Below are 17,575 nucleotides of genomic sequence, written 5' to 3' on the forward strand. Positions count from 1 at the left end.
CATAACGCTATTGATTGTTGAGTCATTTTGATTGAACACGGTAGTTGTCAAAATATGTGTGGTCCATTAAGGTCGTCTAATGGGTAGGCCTTTTACATTAGTATTTATAGTGTGATAACATTTAAATTTATATTTTTGTTTCTTTTAAGAATTAATTTGGTATTTTATCCAGAGCAGTATCTAAGGCCATACTTAGAGCTTCATTTCTTTTCTTTTCTTTTTCTTTTTTTTTTTTGGTGAGGCAATTGGGGTTAAGTGACTTGCCTAGGGTCACACAGCTAGTAAGTGTTATGTGTCTGAGGCCAGATTTGAACTCAGGTCCTGCTGACTCCAGGGCCAGTGCTCTATCCCCTGCACCACCTAGTTGCCCCCATACTTAGAGCTTCAAGAGACCTTAGAGGTCATCTTTCCTATTCCCTCATTTTATAAATATGGAAAATGATACAGAGATACTAAGAATCTAAAATGCCCTAATATTAGTCATGCCTGCTTAAAATTAACTATTCTCTGTGGGTTAATATAATGTAATTAGGGATAAATTTTCTTTTATAGGCTGAACATATGCAAAAGAAAAGGAAAAAACAAGAAAACAAGGACGAAGGTAAGACGTGAGATGGTAAATTGAACCAGCTTTGTGCTTTAAAGAATTCTAGCTCAATTATTTTTGGTTTTGCTCAGTCATTTCAGTCATTTTCTTGGCAAAGATACTAGAGTGGTTTGCCATTTCCTTTTCCAGTTCATTTTGCTGAAGAAGAAACTGAGGCAACAGGATTAATTTAATAAACAGTTCTTTTTATAAGTTTGAGGGGGAACTGTTTTGGACAACTGATAGGAAAAGGAAAATTTTTTGCTTCTTGTTCATCTCTTAAGATTTGTCTCACCTCAGTGGGGAAGGGAGCAAAGAAAGTTTGTTTTGAGTGATCAGAGCAGTGGCTATAAGCCACTATAAGATATAATATTTTTTTCTTTTTAAAATTTTATTTCGAGCTTAAATGCTTTGTTCATCACATACCTTCTAGAAGCATGGTTTGTTATTGTCTTGATCAGAATTCTTAGGTCTTTCAAAGCTGTTTTTTTTTTTTGTTTTTTTTTTTACAGTGGTGTTGTCCTTGGAAAAAATTGTTCTCCCGGTTGTGCTCACTTCACTCCATATTAGTTCATATTTCCCAGGATTCTCTAAAATCATCTCTTTTGTGATATATTATGTTGTCTTCCATTACATCTGGATGTCACAATTTGTTCAATCATTCCTCAATTTCTCTTCTCTCCTCTCCTTTCTTTTTTCTTGAAATATAGTATCCACCCTTCCTTCTCCCCTCTCCTTTTAACAATATTCAAGGACTCTGATAATTCTCTGATTTGACCTGTTTTACAGGTTAGTTGTTTATATTAGCAAGTATATTACATTTTCTTTTATCTTGATTTTGTTCTAATATTTCTTGCTGTTTCATGGAGTCATTGATATCTTGTTTTGTCCGTTCTAATTTTCAAAGAGTTTGTTACTTGGGTAATATTTACCACTTTCTATTCAAAACTATTCTCCTTTTGATTCTTTCCTTCAGAGCTTTTCTTTCTCACTTTTTAAAATCTCTTTTCTTCTAGATATTCATTTAATCCCTGTGGAAAATTCTTTTTTTTCTTTTTAGTCTTATGATTGTTACAGAATTACTAACTCCTTTTTTTAGGTTTCTAGATTTGTAGTCATTTTTAATATTGGTTGGTGTCTTTTTTGCTTTACCCATCTCTCCATCTTTAGTTCCCAAATTAGGGATTTGTGCCAAGGCCAGGCTTTGTCCCCTGCTGTGATTTTGGGTGGAGTAGTTACCCCTTTTTATTCTGACCTGAGCACTGACCTCTCCTTTCTAAAGTTAAGTGTAGGATCTTTGAGCTTCAGAACACTGAATCTTCAGAGTCCTTTCTATGAAGCCTGAGGACAGAGTGTTAGGGCCTGGAGTGTCCTATCTGAACTCTGCCCCTCTCATGGCTTTTAAGGTTCCTGCTATGAGTTTCTAACCACCTTGGAGCTCTGTCAGAGGAACTCTCTGCCCTACATGTGTCCAAAAACAGAGCCTCGTAAGCTGCATGCATCTCCAGCCAGTTTCTGGTCACACTGGGAAACTACCATCTTCTTTACCTGCTCTGGTTCTGGCTTTACTGGGCCTACTTTCTTATTGTCCATGGGCTTCTTTCTGACTTTCTGTGTATTTCTGGGGTGAGAAATGTCACTTACTGATTTCTTGATCATCATTCTGTCTGATGCAAATTTTTTTTTTTCTGGCATGGGTATATAGTAGTTATTCAGCCTCCATTTAAGCATCTGAATGCCTGGGTATGAAGGAAACCTCTATTTCCAAGGCATGGATTTTTTTCTTGACACTGACTTTCTCTGATTTTTATGCAATAAAAACTCCCTTTTGTTCCATTATGTCCTTAATCATCTATATTTGTGTATCATGTAATGAAATAAGTATAGTTTTTACAATAGAAGTTTACATATATGTGGCCTTTTTTCCACCAGCACTACCACCGCCACCACCTCCTGAATTCTGCCCTGCTTTCAGCAAGGTGGTTAACATTCTCAACTGTGATATCATGATATACCTTCTTACAACCATACTGCGTAGAGCAGTGGAATTGGATAGTCACTTATGGACTGAAGCTATGATCCAGATGGTATGTATAATGGCAATTTATGTTCATAAAAAAGTCCCCTAGTCCAGCTGTCTGCTTTCAGATAAGACTTCGATGAAATGATCCTTCAGTTGGTTATCTAAGCTATTCTTAAAGACCCCATAGGAGATTCTACAGTTTCCCCTAGTAGCACACTAATTTCTACTCAGTTCATTTTACTTATCACCTCCTTAATATAGTATAAATAATATTGGTCTTTAGATTAAAGGACCTGTGTTCAAATCCCAGATCTCTCCTTACTAGCTGTGTGTTGACTGTGAGAAAGACATTTTACCACTGAACTTCATTATCCTCATCCGTAAAATGGATACAATAACAATAATAATGGATACAATAATACAAAGCACAGAAAGTGCTTCATAAACTTTCAAGTGTTATCTAAATGTGAGTTGTTTTGACTTCTGTTGTACAAGTGCTTTTATTTTTCCTAAGAATTTCTGCTCGTCTTCAAAGGTGTGAATAGTGCATTTTTGATTTCTTTAAAACCCTCTTATATTTAAAAATTATTGTAGACTCTGTAACCCTCTGGTTATAACAAAAACTAGAAAGATAGATTATCAAATAAACAAAAATAAGGAAGAAAAATCTTACACAAACTGTTATCCTTTAACAATGTAGAACTAAACAGATAAGCAAAAAATAGACAAGAATTGCCTTCTGTGTCTCTTTTTAAGTCTTTTTGAAGTCTTACAACTTTTGATTTTGTTTTATTGTGGTCAGTGTGTTTATAGTTCAAAACTGCTTTGTTTTTCTGCGTGAGTCTTTCCATACTTCCTTGTATTTATATTTCTTTATTGTTATTTTTTTTCTGAATCCTCCTTAAGTTTTAAGAAATTTAACCAAAATCATTCATTTTCAAAGTCTTCCTTACACATCTTTCTTGTTCCATTAGGCATTTCATCTTCTTGCTCTGGGTCTGCTTGAAGAGAAACAGCAGCTCCAAAGAGCTCCTGAAGAAGAAGTGACATTTGACTTTTACTATAAGGCTTCACGTATGTCTGATTATGATTTTTCAATCGAATTCTGATTTGTAAGTGAAATTTTAGGTTTGTAATCCTCAAGACTTAGCCTTCTTTAGCTGAGAAGATGTCTCTAGCATCGTTAGTGATTGCTTAATAATTTCAACTAGTGGGAATCTCTGTCTTTGGGTACTATCAGAGCAATAACTAGCCCTAACTGCATCTGAGGCAAATGCACTTGAGGAAGTGAGAGGCAAAGGTTTGTGGTGTGTGGCAGCGTCAGTACAGAATACTTTCTGACTGCAGTTGTGCTTGGTTACTTGGCTCTGGACCTCAGGGAAGTTGGAGAAATATGGTTCAAGGGAAGAACACCACAGTGATGGCACTTGAGGGTAGTGACTCAGGGGTACTGTACAATGCTGGTTATTACAAGTGTGGGAGACAGCAGTCATCAGGGGAAGAAAAAGTAGTACAGTTCTTCCTATCCCAATGAGAAGAATTACAGGTCATCTCTACCTCTAGATATTTGCACCTTTGTGCAATGATCTGTTGAGCCCTTATTCAATAGTAAGAGCTGTGCATCTCATTGCTTGTCACCACTTTTTGGCAGAGCATATCAGCTGTTCCCTGTGCTCACTTATTTCAGGATTAACAAATTGCTATTTACAGACTCGCCTTTCTAGTTGGTATTCCATTATCAATATAGTAGAACGAGATCCTAGTCTCGAGAAGATTACCATTTGTAAGATATTTGCAAAGGGTTGCCCTAAAGTCTTACTTTAATGCCTCTTTACAATATTCAGGTAACCCTAGATAACCACTGGATCATTCTATCATGCTGAAAAGGCTTCTAGTATAGGCCCAGTAATGGGGCGTAGATCTGTTGTCCAAGAACCAGGCTACCTAAATTTGACTAAAGTGACTAAAGAGTGTTTAGTCTTTTAGCTATCACCACTTACAAATGTCTGTGAGAAAGACATAACGGAGCTACAGTCCGTGTCAGTAGAAGAACTACCCACACTGACAAAATCACAAAACCTTGTAGTAGAAGTTCAGACGGTATTCGTGTGCTTGAATTAAACTTAAAATAAAATAACAGTAACAGTGAATAAATATTTTTTGAACTCTGATTTGGAGTAAAAATATGTAGGTCTAATTTATAACATTATAATAACTAATTTATAATACCATGAAAGTTTTAGATTCATAATCTGGATACATTTCCTTTTTTCTGGTTTTTTCAAGCCACTGAAACACATTTTCCGGAAAAGTTATAGGACTTTGTTTGTGTTGAAGACCAGGAAGGAGAGTTCTTTTATTGGGCTTATTACTCATCAACCAATAACCAGTGGATGGAGTAAAGCGAAAGCATCTCCTGTACTAAAATTTCATAATGAATTTTTTATTACTTAGGAAAATAACATAATTATTTATGTATATAATCTTTCCTGCTTTTTCCATATTTTATTCTTTATTATCCCCTCCAAGAAGGGAAAATGTGTGTTTTACCTATCAATCAGTTTTACTACATCTTAACTTTGTTAAAAGATTTGGTAGGGAAAAATGGAAGTGTTTAAGTAATAGGGATTTTTCATTATAATTGCCAATAATTGTAATTATAAAACTAAATTCATACACTTTGTATATTTTATTGTGAAGGTGTTATAAAATGTGCTTAATTTGTACAATTCTACTTTTACTCCCTGAAAAAGGGTTGGCAAGTTCATCTGGAAATGTTCAGAATATACAGACACTTTTGGAAAAACTGAAAAGAGTTCCCCAATTGGAGGCTCAAAAGGACATGATAATTTGGATACTGCAGGTAGATAAGAAAAATAAAATAATTGCATTTTGAGTGATACATAAATAAAATAAATATGTTATTTTAGTTTTCTTCTATCCCTAGTTTTTTATTATTTTTCTACCTTTGTATTGCTCTTCTCTGCCCTCCAGAACTAAACAGCCTCCTCCTCTGATGATGAATTTATCTGTTTTCTGCTTCATTATCATTTATCTCTCTTGTTAAGAGTGTTCTCACTTTTGCTCACATTTGTATTTTTAAAAAAATATATCTACACTAAAAAGGATCTTTTTAGTGTTCATTGCATTGTTAGAACAGAATAAAATAGAATGAATTTTGTCTCCTTTAAGATCGGAAAATTTCAAATATAAATCACTATTAAAAATTAAACCACAATTCAGCTAGGTGGCACGGTAGATAGAGCACCAAGCCTAGCGTCAGGAAGGCCAGACATCAAATCTAGCTCTCAGATTAGCTATGTGACCCTGGGCAAGTCACATAACCCCATTTGCCTCCATTTCCGCATTTGTCAAATGAACTGGAGAAGCAAATGTCAAACCACTCCAGTATCTTTGCCAAGAAAACCCCAAATGGGGTCACAAAAAGTCAGACACAACTCAAACAACTGAACAACAACAATAATAATATTTAGAATTTGAGCAAATATCTCATTTCCTTGCATTTCTTTTTAGCAAGGTTATACTTGTCCAGTCATTCAGTCGTGTCTAAGTCTTCATGACTCCGTGAACCATATGGTCAGTCCGTGGAGTTTTCTCTTAGTAAAGATATTTCAGTGGTTTGCCATTTCCTTCTCCAGTGGATTAAGGCAAACAGAGGTTAAGTAACTTGCCCAAGGTCAGATAGCTTGTAAGTGTCTGGGGGCAGTATTTGAACTCAGATCTTCCTGACTCCAGTCCCAGCGCTCTATCTACTGAGCCATCTAGCTGCTCCTAGGCTATATTTAGGACTATTACAACTGGGATTTCTCTATTTGAGTTGGCAATGACTGTTTAAAGTGTTTTCAAAACACTTTTCCCAGCTACTTTGCAGAGGAGGTCCATTGGTATGGTATATAGCATGTATTTCCAGGTTTTTTCAGTTTATCAATTGGTTTAGCTAATTTTTTTCTTTCTTAAAAAATTCTTTATTTTAGAATATGGCTGTCAGGTGGGGAAAGGAAGAAAGGAAGGAAGGAAAGATACTTGGAGAAATTTAACTGATACGAAACCAAAGGATATAAATAACAGTTTCAAGATTTTATAAAATTTCATATTTACATAAGATTTTCTCTGACAACTGATTAAGAAAGCCAAAAGCTAAAATAGAAAACTTACTTGCCTTTATGCAAAAAAAACCAATTTAAATTAATGATATAAGTGGGTCCACGTCCACAAGGGAGGATAAGATAATTTACCTTGCTTGTTTATGCCAACCACATCTTTTCTTTTAATATTTAATTCTTTCTTCATAGATGTTTGATACGGTGAAACGATTGAGGGAAAAATCTAGTTTATCGGTAGCAACTATATCAGGATCAGAACTTATCAAGAGTGATGAGGTAATAAAAGCAAAACAATATGGGTCTTTCCACCATAATTTCAATTACTCTCCTTGAACATTATGGATATTTTATAGCTGTTTATCTTTAAGGGACCTTACTACAGTTATAAATGAATCTGGAGACTTATTTTTTTCTCTTCTGTTCTTTTCTTATTTCTTCTGTTATTCTATTATGCCTTGGAAATCTAAGAGTACTTTGGAAAGGTATTCAAATTTTTATCATAAGAATCAGAAGAACTTGAAGCAAGAGCTGTACCTCAGTAATATTTATTGACGTTGTCTAGGTCTATTGTGTACTATCTCTGGTGAATTAAATTTGTGGATCTTATATTTTGACCCAGTGGGTTGACAGTGATATTGATGTTTGTAAAGCTATTACCAAGGAAGGTGATGTTTTATTAATCAGTATAAAAAGAATTATGCTCAGGCAAGACTAGTAAATAGAGAAGTGCCAAAGAATCCTAAGTGATCTTGTGAATTTCCTTTCTTAAAAAAATCTCAGTAGCTTTCAAAGTAAGAACTTTAAAATATTTTCTATTTAGATTTCCTCTTTTGATTTGTGACAAATGATTTAAAAAGTTCTTTGAGTTGATGTTGCCCTTTAATTACACAATTGAGGTAAAGGCTCATCAGTTTAAAAACAATATAAGTTACTAAAGGGAGAAAACTTGCTCCAATAGAGTCCCCCCAACACAATAGAAATAGAAAGGATGGAATGAACACTTTTCCTCATAGATTAAGGGCATTAAGTTTTGATAGTGTGATCTGAACTGTAACATGTACTTAGCTCTGTGATAACAAATTTCACCTGTATTCTCTAATATTGTTTTTCTTTAAATTCAGTGTATGCAGGATAAAGAAAAGGCAGAGCGCAAGAGAAAGGCAGAAGCTGCTAAGCTGCATCGCCAGAAGATCATGGCACAGATGTCAGCCTTACAGAAGAATTTCATTGAAACTCACAAATTATTATATGAGAATACTTTAGAGCTACAAGGGAAAGAAAATTCCATTGTAGAGGAAGAGAGGTAAAAAATGGCATTAAATCTGCACTTTAATAAGAAAAATTAAATGCTTTCCAAAATATATTTCCTAACATACACGATGAAATTGATGGATGCCAGAAGAGATTTTAATCTGCATATCGAACATGGTCTTACCAAAGCATCAACACACCCTGTCCATAAAGAAATATACTTACTTTTAAAACTGTTCTACCACCTAAATTCAGTTAAGTCTTTGGACAGAAACTGCCTAATAATTTCTGTGGTTTAAAAAAAAAGACAAATAATGTCTTAAAGTTTATGTAACTAGAAGTGATCATTCTTAATCATCTGATGTTTGGAGGTTCTTTTTTTTCCTTCATGAGCATTTGCTTGCTGTCTACAAATTCTGCTTCATCTCTACCTGAAGAATACTGGCATTTAATTCATACACTAAATAATAAGTATTGACTGTGTATGATATTAGCCATAGTAACACATTCAGGAAACTAGGAGGCATACAAATAAAAATACAGAAACACTAGTAACAGAAACATAGACAAATTGTATATTGGAGAAGTGACATTGGTCAAAAGTTGAGAGGGACAGTGATTGGCAAGTAAAAATTGTAGTCATTCAGCAACCAGGCAATCAACAATCAACCAAGAAACACTTATTAAGTTTCTGCTATGTGCTGATCTTTGTATTGCGAGTAGAGAAAGGCAAAAACAGCCTCTGCTTTTAAGAAGCTTATATTCTATTGAGGGGGATGTAAATAATGTAATGGACATATGTGAATCTAAAATGGGTATTTACCACATACATACAAAGTAAATATAAGGTCACCTGGAAGGGGTGTCTAGGAAAGGTTTCCTGCAAAAGGTGGGTTTTGAGCTGAATATTGAAGGAAGCCAGGAATTCTCAGAGGAAGACCTGAGGGGGGAAAACATTTTAGGTTTGGGGATCAATCAGTGCCAAGTCAAAGAGACAAGAGATGGAGCATTGTGTGAGAGGAACAGCAAGTAGGCCAGTGCATCTGGATCACAGAATGCTTGGCTAGGAGATGGAGGTGGGGCTATAAATAAAAAATATAAAGACTGGAAAGGTAGGAAAGGCCCAGGTTTTGAGGAATTTTAAATGCCAAACAAAGGACTTTATATTTGATCCTGGAGGTCACAAGGAGTCACTGGAGTATTGAATATGAGGGTGTGACATGCTCAGACCTAATCTGATCACTTTGCTTGCTTGCTGCTTGCTGTTTGTCCTTCATTCTCGAAGAAGACCATGATATCAGGGAGGTGATACCATGACAATGCAAGTGAATTGAATTTAAGTGAAGGAGAGATGTGCAAAGTCACCAACCTCACTTTCTCTTCCAGAGCCATTTTGATCCAGTGGCCAGATATAGATCACGACAACTAGAGATGGCCCACATAGCAGTGGGAGACTTTGTCCTTCTGAAGCTAAGATCTTTAACAGGTCTCAGCTTGACTGAGGCAATGCCCATTCAGTGATTGAGACTTAATAAGAATCGAGGCAGAGAATGGCCTCTTCACCTAGCAAAAAATTAAATAAATAAATATACTTTAGTATTTTACTTTAGTAGCTGAATAGAAGATCATCTTTGTTAGGTAGAGATTGAGTTAGAGAAACCAATTAGAAAGCTATTGCAACAGTCTGAAGTTTGAATTCAATCAAAAGGCTGCACTTGAGGATCCAGAAGACCACATGTAGCCTCATGGCTGCAGGTTCTCCACACCTGCTAGTTCAACGTCCCCATTTTACAGATTAGAGAATAAGTCCCAGATTGGCTAAGGGTGTTTGCCCAACGCTATACATGTAGTATGTGTAGAGCAGAAATTCATACTTAGATCAATTTGTTTGGGACTCTGGGATTCTTGCATTATTGACTGAAATTCAAGTAAACATTTTTTAATCTCCATTTCATTTGGTAGTGTACCTATGGCCATTGACTACTCTAGAATTGCATTGGGACCTAAATGTGGTCCTTCTCTTAGTGAAAAGGAAATGCTGACCTGTATTCTGTGTCAAGAGGAGCAAGAAGTAAGATTAGAAAATGCTGCCATGGTTTTATCAGCCTGTGTCCAGAAATCTAGTGCTTTAACACAGCAGAGGGGAAGGCCTGTGGAACTCTCAGGGGGTATGTATGTTCTGAATCCTTCTGGGTTATACTTGGATTTGTATTCTCTCTCTCTCTCTCTCTCTCTCTCTCTCTCTCTCTCTCTCTCTCTCTCTCTCTCTCTCCCCCCCCCCCCCCCCCCCCCCTCCCCCCCCCCCCCCCCCCCCCCCACTCCCCCCCAATCTCTGTATGTTTAGAGAGAAATTGGAAATTGAGGCTTTGCTTTCATTATCTTTTGGACAAATTGCTTAACTACTATCAGCCATGATTTATCTTTTTTTTTAATATGTCATTTAAACTGCTTTTACTTAAAAAGTACTCTGAAGTAGATAAAGGCTATTTTAATTTGAAGTTCCTTCAAAAGGATGGTAATCTTCACAGTATTAATATGTTTGAGCATTATCTAATCATTAAGAAGTTACTTCTCATATTGAGCTGAAATTTGTCTCCCTATAATTTCAACCCATTGGCCCTTGTGACCTCTGGGAAATAAATCTAAAATCTTTACTATATGACAACCCTTCACATATTTGGATATAGCAATTATATGCCCCTAAGTCCTCTCTGATCCAAGATAAACATGATCAGTGACTTTAGTTAATTCCTTCATTATCTTAGTCACTCAGCTCTGGAAGAACTTTAGCTTATAAATATCTTTAAATTTTGGTGTCCAAAATTTAGCACAGTATTATAGATTTAGTATGATCAGAAGTTAGTTTTTCTGAGACTTAACAGCTTTCCTCTCTCTCCTTTCTTATAAAGAAAACAAGCAATTAAGGGGAAAGACTGTGTTTGTGAAATCATATTGTCATTTGCTCTTTGGATTTTTTTATCTAAACTTTACTTTTGTTAAGGCTGTTTCCCAAACTTTCTAAGTTCATGGCACCCTTAGTGTCTGAGGAATGTTTTTAAAGCACTCCTAGGCCAAAAGAAATAACTAACAGTTCTGTTTATTAAGTGGTTAGGTCCAAACAACTTAATAAGTATTTATATTCTAACAACTTAGCTGTTTGGAAAAGTACTACACATAAATTGAAAGAATTTTTTTTTGCATTTTTATTGCATTCTTAAATAACCACAGCTACTTACTAATGGGATTTATGTGTCTGTTAGAAACTGTCCAACTTCTTAAACCTCAGATTAGGACACTGCCACTCTCATTTTCCTGTTCCACATTGATTTTCACATAGTACTTGTCTCAGAGCAACTGCCAAAACTTAACTTTGCCAAAATACAAACCTCACAGGTAAGAAAGTTCAGAAGCTTACTAGTGTAGCCAAAAGTACAAGTAAAAAAAAAAACCAAAGTTCAGAAGCTACTAGTGTAGCCAAAAGTACAAGTAAAAAAAAAACAGACCAAAAACTAAACTCACATTTCTCAAACATTTGAGAACATTGTTGAAAGAACTGAAAATAATATAACATGATATAATGTTGAAACTATGAACTACCTTGAGCTAGTAGATCTCGCACTGTCTGACAGATGTTGAATATCTCTGTTTCCTTCAGAAATTAAAAATATTCTGGTTAACCTCTGTGAGCTTACCTCAAGTTTGGTCTAGGGTACATAGGTAATTCATACAACATTAATATTTCCATTGTCTTCCTGTTGTAAACAATAGAGGACCCCTCTGGCACCCTACTTCAGTATGTGACTTCATCTTAAATATTAGTCTTTCATAGATCAGTTGTGCTATCTTCATTAAACCAAAAGACATTTTTTACCTGTACCAAGTTGACAAAAAGTTCGGCTTATAATTAAATGATTTGCTTTAATGCCCCCATTTCTTTGTCCAGTGCTCTTCTGAGAGAATGGGAGCATGCAAAGCAATACTGTTTGCCAAGCATTGTGAGCTCTCATGTATGCATGATATGAATCCCCAGGCCATCCTATGGGTACTCCCTCTAGGGCTTTTAAGAGAGGAGATCTTACTACCTTAAAGTAGCCTTTTGCTTTTGTTTTCAAGATATCAAATGTCAGTGTTCTAGATGACTGAGTTAATCTGATTGAATTACAGAAAAAGCTTTCTAGAAGACCACATATTTTCTAAGTATTCCTACATCAAAATAAACTAAAAAACCAAAGCTATAAATTGGAGATTAATTTACTCATAGAATTATATTTGGCAAGTTGAGTCATATTTATATTTTGTAGAACTGTATTTTGTGGGCCGTATTTATATTTTATCCGTTTACTATGTTATGAAAATATATCTAGGAAGGAGGAAAAAATCATTATTTTACTCCTGCTAGGGAATTCCTAAGGTTGTTGACAATAGGATTGGGATAGGGACTGGACCTGTGATTTTATTGGTATAACAACCTCTCAGATGAGGAAACCTTCTACCAATACAAGCTGGCACCTTCTCTGCAACTTAATAGTCTTAGAAAGCTGCCAGAAGACTGAAAGGTTAGGTGACTTACCGAGTATCACAGCCAGTCTGTATTAGAGACAGGACTTAAATCCAGCCTGGCACATAGTAGGCACTTAATAAATATTTATTGATAGATTCAAGGCTACTTCTTTACCCATGTCTTTTATACTATGTCTTATAATGGCAGCTAGGTGTGAGCCTGGAGTCAGAAAGATATGAGTTCAAATCCAGCCTCAGGTACTTAGTAACTATTTGATCATGGGCAAATCACTTAAGCCCTGTCTGCCTCGGTTTCCTCAACTGCAAAATGGGGATAGTAACAGCAATTACCTCCTAGGATTGTTGTTGAGGATCAGATGAGGTAATACTTGTTTAAAAAAAAAAATGCTTAGCGCAATGCCTAGCACATAGTAAGTACTATTCATAATGAGACTATTTTACTAGATAATACTTGTTTTTCATGATGGGAAAAATTGTTTCATAGCCTTAATTTATGTCTTCTTCTACTAGAAACACAAGATCCACTCTTCATGGATCCTAACCTGACATGTGGAACCCACACTGGCAGCTGTGGCCATGTCATGCATGCAGTCTGCTGGCAGAAGTAAGTCCTTTCTGTTTTTGTTTCAGTCATTTCTTCAAAGAAACAAATTGAATTAAACTTAATGTTTGTTGTCCCAAACATTACGTTTTCTTATATCTCTTCTTTCCCAACCATACCTCTTTCCTCTTCCATCACCTTCCTTTACCCTTTTTAAACTTTTTCTTGTCACTCCCAAGGTCTTTCCCTCTGTGTTCCTTAGGAAACACCTATGTCCGTGTCTGATGAGGATAAGGTGGGAGCAGTAAACATGGAAGTGATAAAGGAATAGGTGTTAAGATTTCAAGGAACAAAAATAAGCAAATTTTTGGCATGAGAGTTAGGTTATATGATTACATATATATTATAAATACTCATAATTATGTATAGTTGGTCTTGGAGTCACGAAGACCCAGGGGTAAGTCAGTGCTCCTAACAAGACTCAAAGAATAGTACTTACAGAGAGATTGCTGATCTCCATAGGTGGAGGGAGTTTCTATACTGTGAGTTCCCTGAATGGTTGAAATCACAATTATAGACCAAAAACATTTTTTTTATACATGAATGTGCATACGCACACATACACACATGCACACACAGAGATTTACTCTAAATATATAGTATATTTTTAATTATTTTTGTTATGCCCCTCATTAGGTATGGGTAGTATAGTGGATTTTGGGTTGGCCCTTGAGTCAGGAAGATCTGGATCAAGTCCTGCCTTCAAGGTATCTACGATGGGCAAGTCACTTGACCTCCCTGTAGCCCAGGTCACTCTCCAAGATTACATAAGGCATTAACAGTCTGCTGCATTGGAGAGGACTTTTCCATACATTGATAAAATCAGTTTTGAACAACAAAATGTGTGTGTGTGTGTGTGTGTGTGTGTGTGTGTGTGTGTGTGTATAAATTGCAAAATTATAAACATAACCGGGCTATGTAACATGTATATTCAATTAAACTATCATATCTTCAGATGGCTTAATACTTAAGCATAGTTTGTTTTTATTTCTAGTCTTGGCAGTTTTAATCACTATTACTATTTATGTTATATAATGATCAACTTTGGGAATAGCTTCTGGAAGATCACTTGCTTATGATTTTCAATACTTCCTCAACTGACATTGAAAGGAAACAGAAATTTACATAAATAGCCACAAATAATTATAGAACTACCCCTGAGAAAAGTATTCCAAAGATAGAAAAATGGGACAGAAGGATCCACGTTTCATCTTTTCTGGGAAAGGAGAAATCCTAAGAAATTTTATTTCTCAAATTTATCTTAGGCAAAGCTTTTTTAACCTGATCAAAATTTGTAGGTTTAGCCTTTTCTAGCTGATCAATTTATTCTGATGACCAGAAAATAAAGGGAATAATAGTCTTTTTATTATATATCTACCTTCCAGTTAAGTAGTACGGTACTACAATAAAGCTTCAGGCCTTTTAAATTTTTACTGCCAGTTTCCCCTAGGCGAGAAAGCCAATTTACTTCTATTATAATGGGGCAGTCCTTTGTATTTGCATTCTTAAGATATATTGTGAAGGAAGCAACTTTATTTTTATTTTTAATTTTTTTTGGCAAGGCATTTGGGGTTAAGTGATTTGCCCAGGGTCACACAGCTAGTAAGTGTCAGGTGTCTGAGGCCAAATTTGAACTCAGGTCCCCCTGACTCCAGGACCAGTGCTCTATCCACTGCACCACCTCGCTGCCCCCAAGAAGTAATTTTTAGAAGCACACAAGCAATTATTAGTAGAATGTCTAGGAAAAAACCAACTATTTTTATGTGAATAACTATGAATACTAGACATGTGGAAACACCTTGAGAAAATTTGTTATCTCTAGCATACCCCTAGCTTTTTTATGATGTATCATATTTTATGATTATCAAATTTTAGGTATTTACACAATGTTAAACTAATTCATTTCTTTTGGAATTTTGTAGGTACTTTGAGGCTATACAGATTAATTCTCGTCAGCGCCTTCATGTTGAGTTTTTTGACTTGGAGAATGGAGAGTATCTTTGTCCTCTTTGCAAATCTTTGTGCAATACTGTGATCCCCGTTGTTCCTTTACAAATGCAAAGTATGAACAGGTATATTTTGTTTGTGTACTTAGTCTCATTTCTAAAAAATTGGTCTCTATTACCTCTTAGTGATCTCCATCTTATTTTGAGACTACGTGTCAGTTTTTCACTAATGGAAAAGTAATTACAGTTTTTTGCACCTTCATTTTTAATGTTTACTTCATTGCTTTACTGTTAGATCTATCAGTGTGAGTAATTACTAACACTTGTAATTAGTAACTAATATTAATAATAACTAGTAGAGATTGCAGCCCTTTCATGCCTAATAATAATAGTAATAATAGAAATGTATTTAGCACTTTAAAGTTTGCAAAATACTTTACATACATTCTCTCACTTACGCACATCTCCTACAATAATGCTGAGGTGAGTACCACGGATATGATTAGCTCCATTTTACTGATGATGAAACCAAACCTGGGAGACATGCTCAGATGTGTCACACGGGAATAAGAGGTAGGATTCAAGCCCAGGTCTTCCCGATTTCTGGGTTCAGCGCTCTATCTGCTATGGTTCACTGCCTCTCATGCAAATAAGTACAACTCTTATTATATTGACCTGATAGGGAGGTGATGGACTCAGGATGCAAAATGAGATATGTTTTTTGGACGTGGCCAGTGCAGGAATTCATTTTGCTTGACTGTGCATATTTGTGACAAAAGTTTTGTTTTTGTTTTCTTCTTTTTTCCCCCACTGGTGGAGGAAGGTAAGGATAAGCATAAATAGGTTTTTGTTAATTGAAAAAAAATAAAATGTTTAAAAGCCACTCTTTTATGTCTTTAAGAACTAGGATATGGTCCCAAGTTCTTATTTTGTATTGATCTGTCATTAGCTATTCAGTGTGATTACCCTCATTTACCTCTTAGTATCACAAAAAGAACCTGTAAGATAATAAAAACTGACTAATCTTTGTTAGATATCCCATAACTTATCGTTGCTATTATGAGTCATTTAAAACTTTTTAAAAAATATTTACAGTTAATATTCCCTGTATTCCTTTGGAATTTCCTACCCCCTTGGGTGTGGGTGTGTGTGAATCTTAATCCTTCATTTAGAAACATGGATAAAATGAAATAATAGATGTGAAACTGCTTTTGAAAACTTTTGAAGTGCCTTCCAGGATGTCCATAAGCAGGGCTTCTTAAAATACTGGCCATGAACTTGCTTTTACACATTTTTTATAACTATTTCAGTTATCAAACTTGTTTTCCTTTGTATTCCTATATGTTTTATTTTATTCATTCAAGAACATTATTCTGAAAAGGGTCTATATTTTCTTAATTTAGGTAGTAGGCATGATGGAAATAAGTTGCACATGGCTTTTAAAGGCAAATTTATTAACACTTTTTAGAAAAACTAAAGTACATACCATTCCATATGCCATAGTATTTGTTCTAATCTTCTGACTCTTAAAAACTAATTGAGTTAATAATAGTGGTGGCTATAAATTCCACCAAAGCAGGTAGGATTTTTTTTTTTTACTGAACTATATATTTTTAACATGTTCCATAACATGAAAGTCAAGTGGCAACCCTTCACATGAATAAGGTGGGAACATATAACTTAGGAAATATTTGTGTTCAAGGTGTAGTGGTATAGAGCTACATGAAAGAAGAATCAGACTTAATTCTACTATTTTTTTGTGAATTCCTGTGAAATGTTTCATGTACAACTGTTACAGTTTCCTCATGGGCTCTACATCCCCGTAACCATAGAATCATTCACAGAATCCATTTCTTTGAGTGTACTAATCCAGTTATAAGTCCAGATTCAGTGTTGTTCATCTTGCTGTAAATGAACAGTGAATTTTCTTCTCAGTTTTGACATGATCACTGTCTGCTAGCCGAAGGATTAGGAACTTTCTTATGATAGCCATTTTTTCTTTTTTCACATAATCTGACATGAAACTGTATTGCAATATAGTTGCTCTAACTTTAATCAGTCTTCTTTTAAATGTCATTTATGTACATAAATGTCATCACTACAATCTTAAGTTATTCAGGTTTAGAAGTTCATAAGATTTTATGAAGCCTCAAAAAATATGACGATGTATTATAAGAGAAAAAGACGCTTATAACTAATCAGTCTATACTTAACTTTCTGAGAACAGAGAAACTTTCAGATCAGATCTTGTTCTGTCAATCCTTATGTGTTTTTATTATCATTTCATTTTAGGAAGTTCTTACCTGGAAAAAAAATTTCAGTTTATCATCTAGTTTTTTAAAAGCTGTCCATGGTTCTTTTATTATTTAATAAATATTCTTAATATTCTTTTATTTATTATTGAGTATCACTTTCTCTCTAACTCGTAGGGTAGTGGTGTTCAAATCTAACATCCTATGGTCTGACACTTAAGATAGTTTTTTCCATGTACCATATACATAGGCCATCTTTGTAGGTCATCGA

At 35.1% G+C, this 17,575-nt stretch overlaps 1 protein-coding gene across 2 annotated transcripts in view; it reads left to right on the forward strand.

Annotated features, from left to right (window-relative positions):
• Positions 1 to 17,575, forward strand: part of UBR1 (ubiquitin protein ligase E3 component n-recognin 1) — a 159,832-nt gene that overhangs the window by 84,609 nt on the left and 57,648 nt on the right. For both annotated transcript variants that reach the window (XM_027869880.1, XM_027869879.1), the window contains exons 24-32: positions 553 to 601; positions 2,519 to 2,673; positions 3,584 to 3,683; positions 5,363 to 5,472; positions 6,923 to 7,009; positions 7,855 to 8,036; positions 9,947 to 10,152; positions 13,016 to 13,109; positions 15,029 to 15,178. In XM_027869880.1, the coding sequence (XP_027725681.1) occupies positions 553 to 601; positions 2,519 to 2,673; positions 3,584 to 3,683; positions 5,363 to 5,472; positions 6,923 to 7,009; positions 7,855 to 8,036; positions 9,947 to 10,152; positions 13,016 to 13,109; positions 15,029 to 15,178 (1,133 nt within the window). The remainder of the gene's footprint in view (positions 1 to 552; positions 602 to 2,518; positions 2,674 to 3,583; positions 3,684 to 5,362; positions 5,473 to 6,922; positions 7,010 to 7,854; positions 8,037 to 9,946; positions 10,153 to 13,015; positions 13,110 to 15,028; positions 15,179 to 17,575) is intronic.

Source organism: Vombatus ursinus, unplaced genomic scaffold (assembly GCF_900497805.2).
Source record: "Vombatus ursinus unplaced genomic scaffold, bare-nosed wombat genome assembly UNPS02014794.1, whole genome shotgun sequence".
In the NCBI taxonomy this organism is placed as follows: domain Eukaryota; kingdom Metazoa; phylum Chordata; class Mammalia; order Diprotodontia; family Vombatidae; genus Vombatus; species Vombatus ursinus.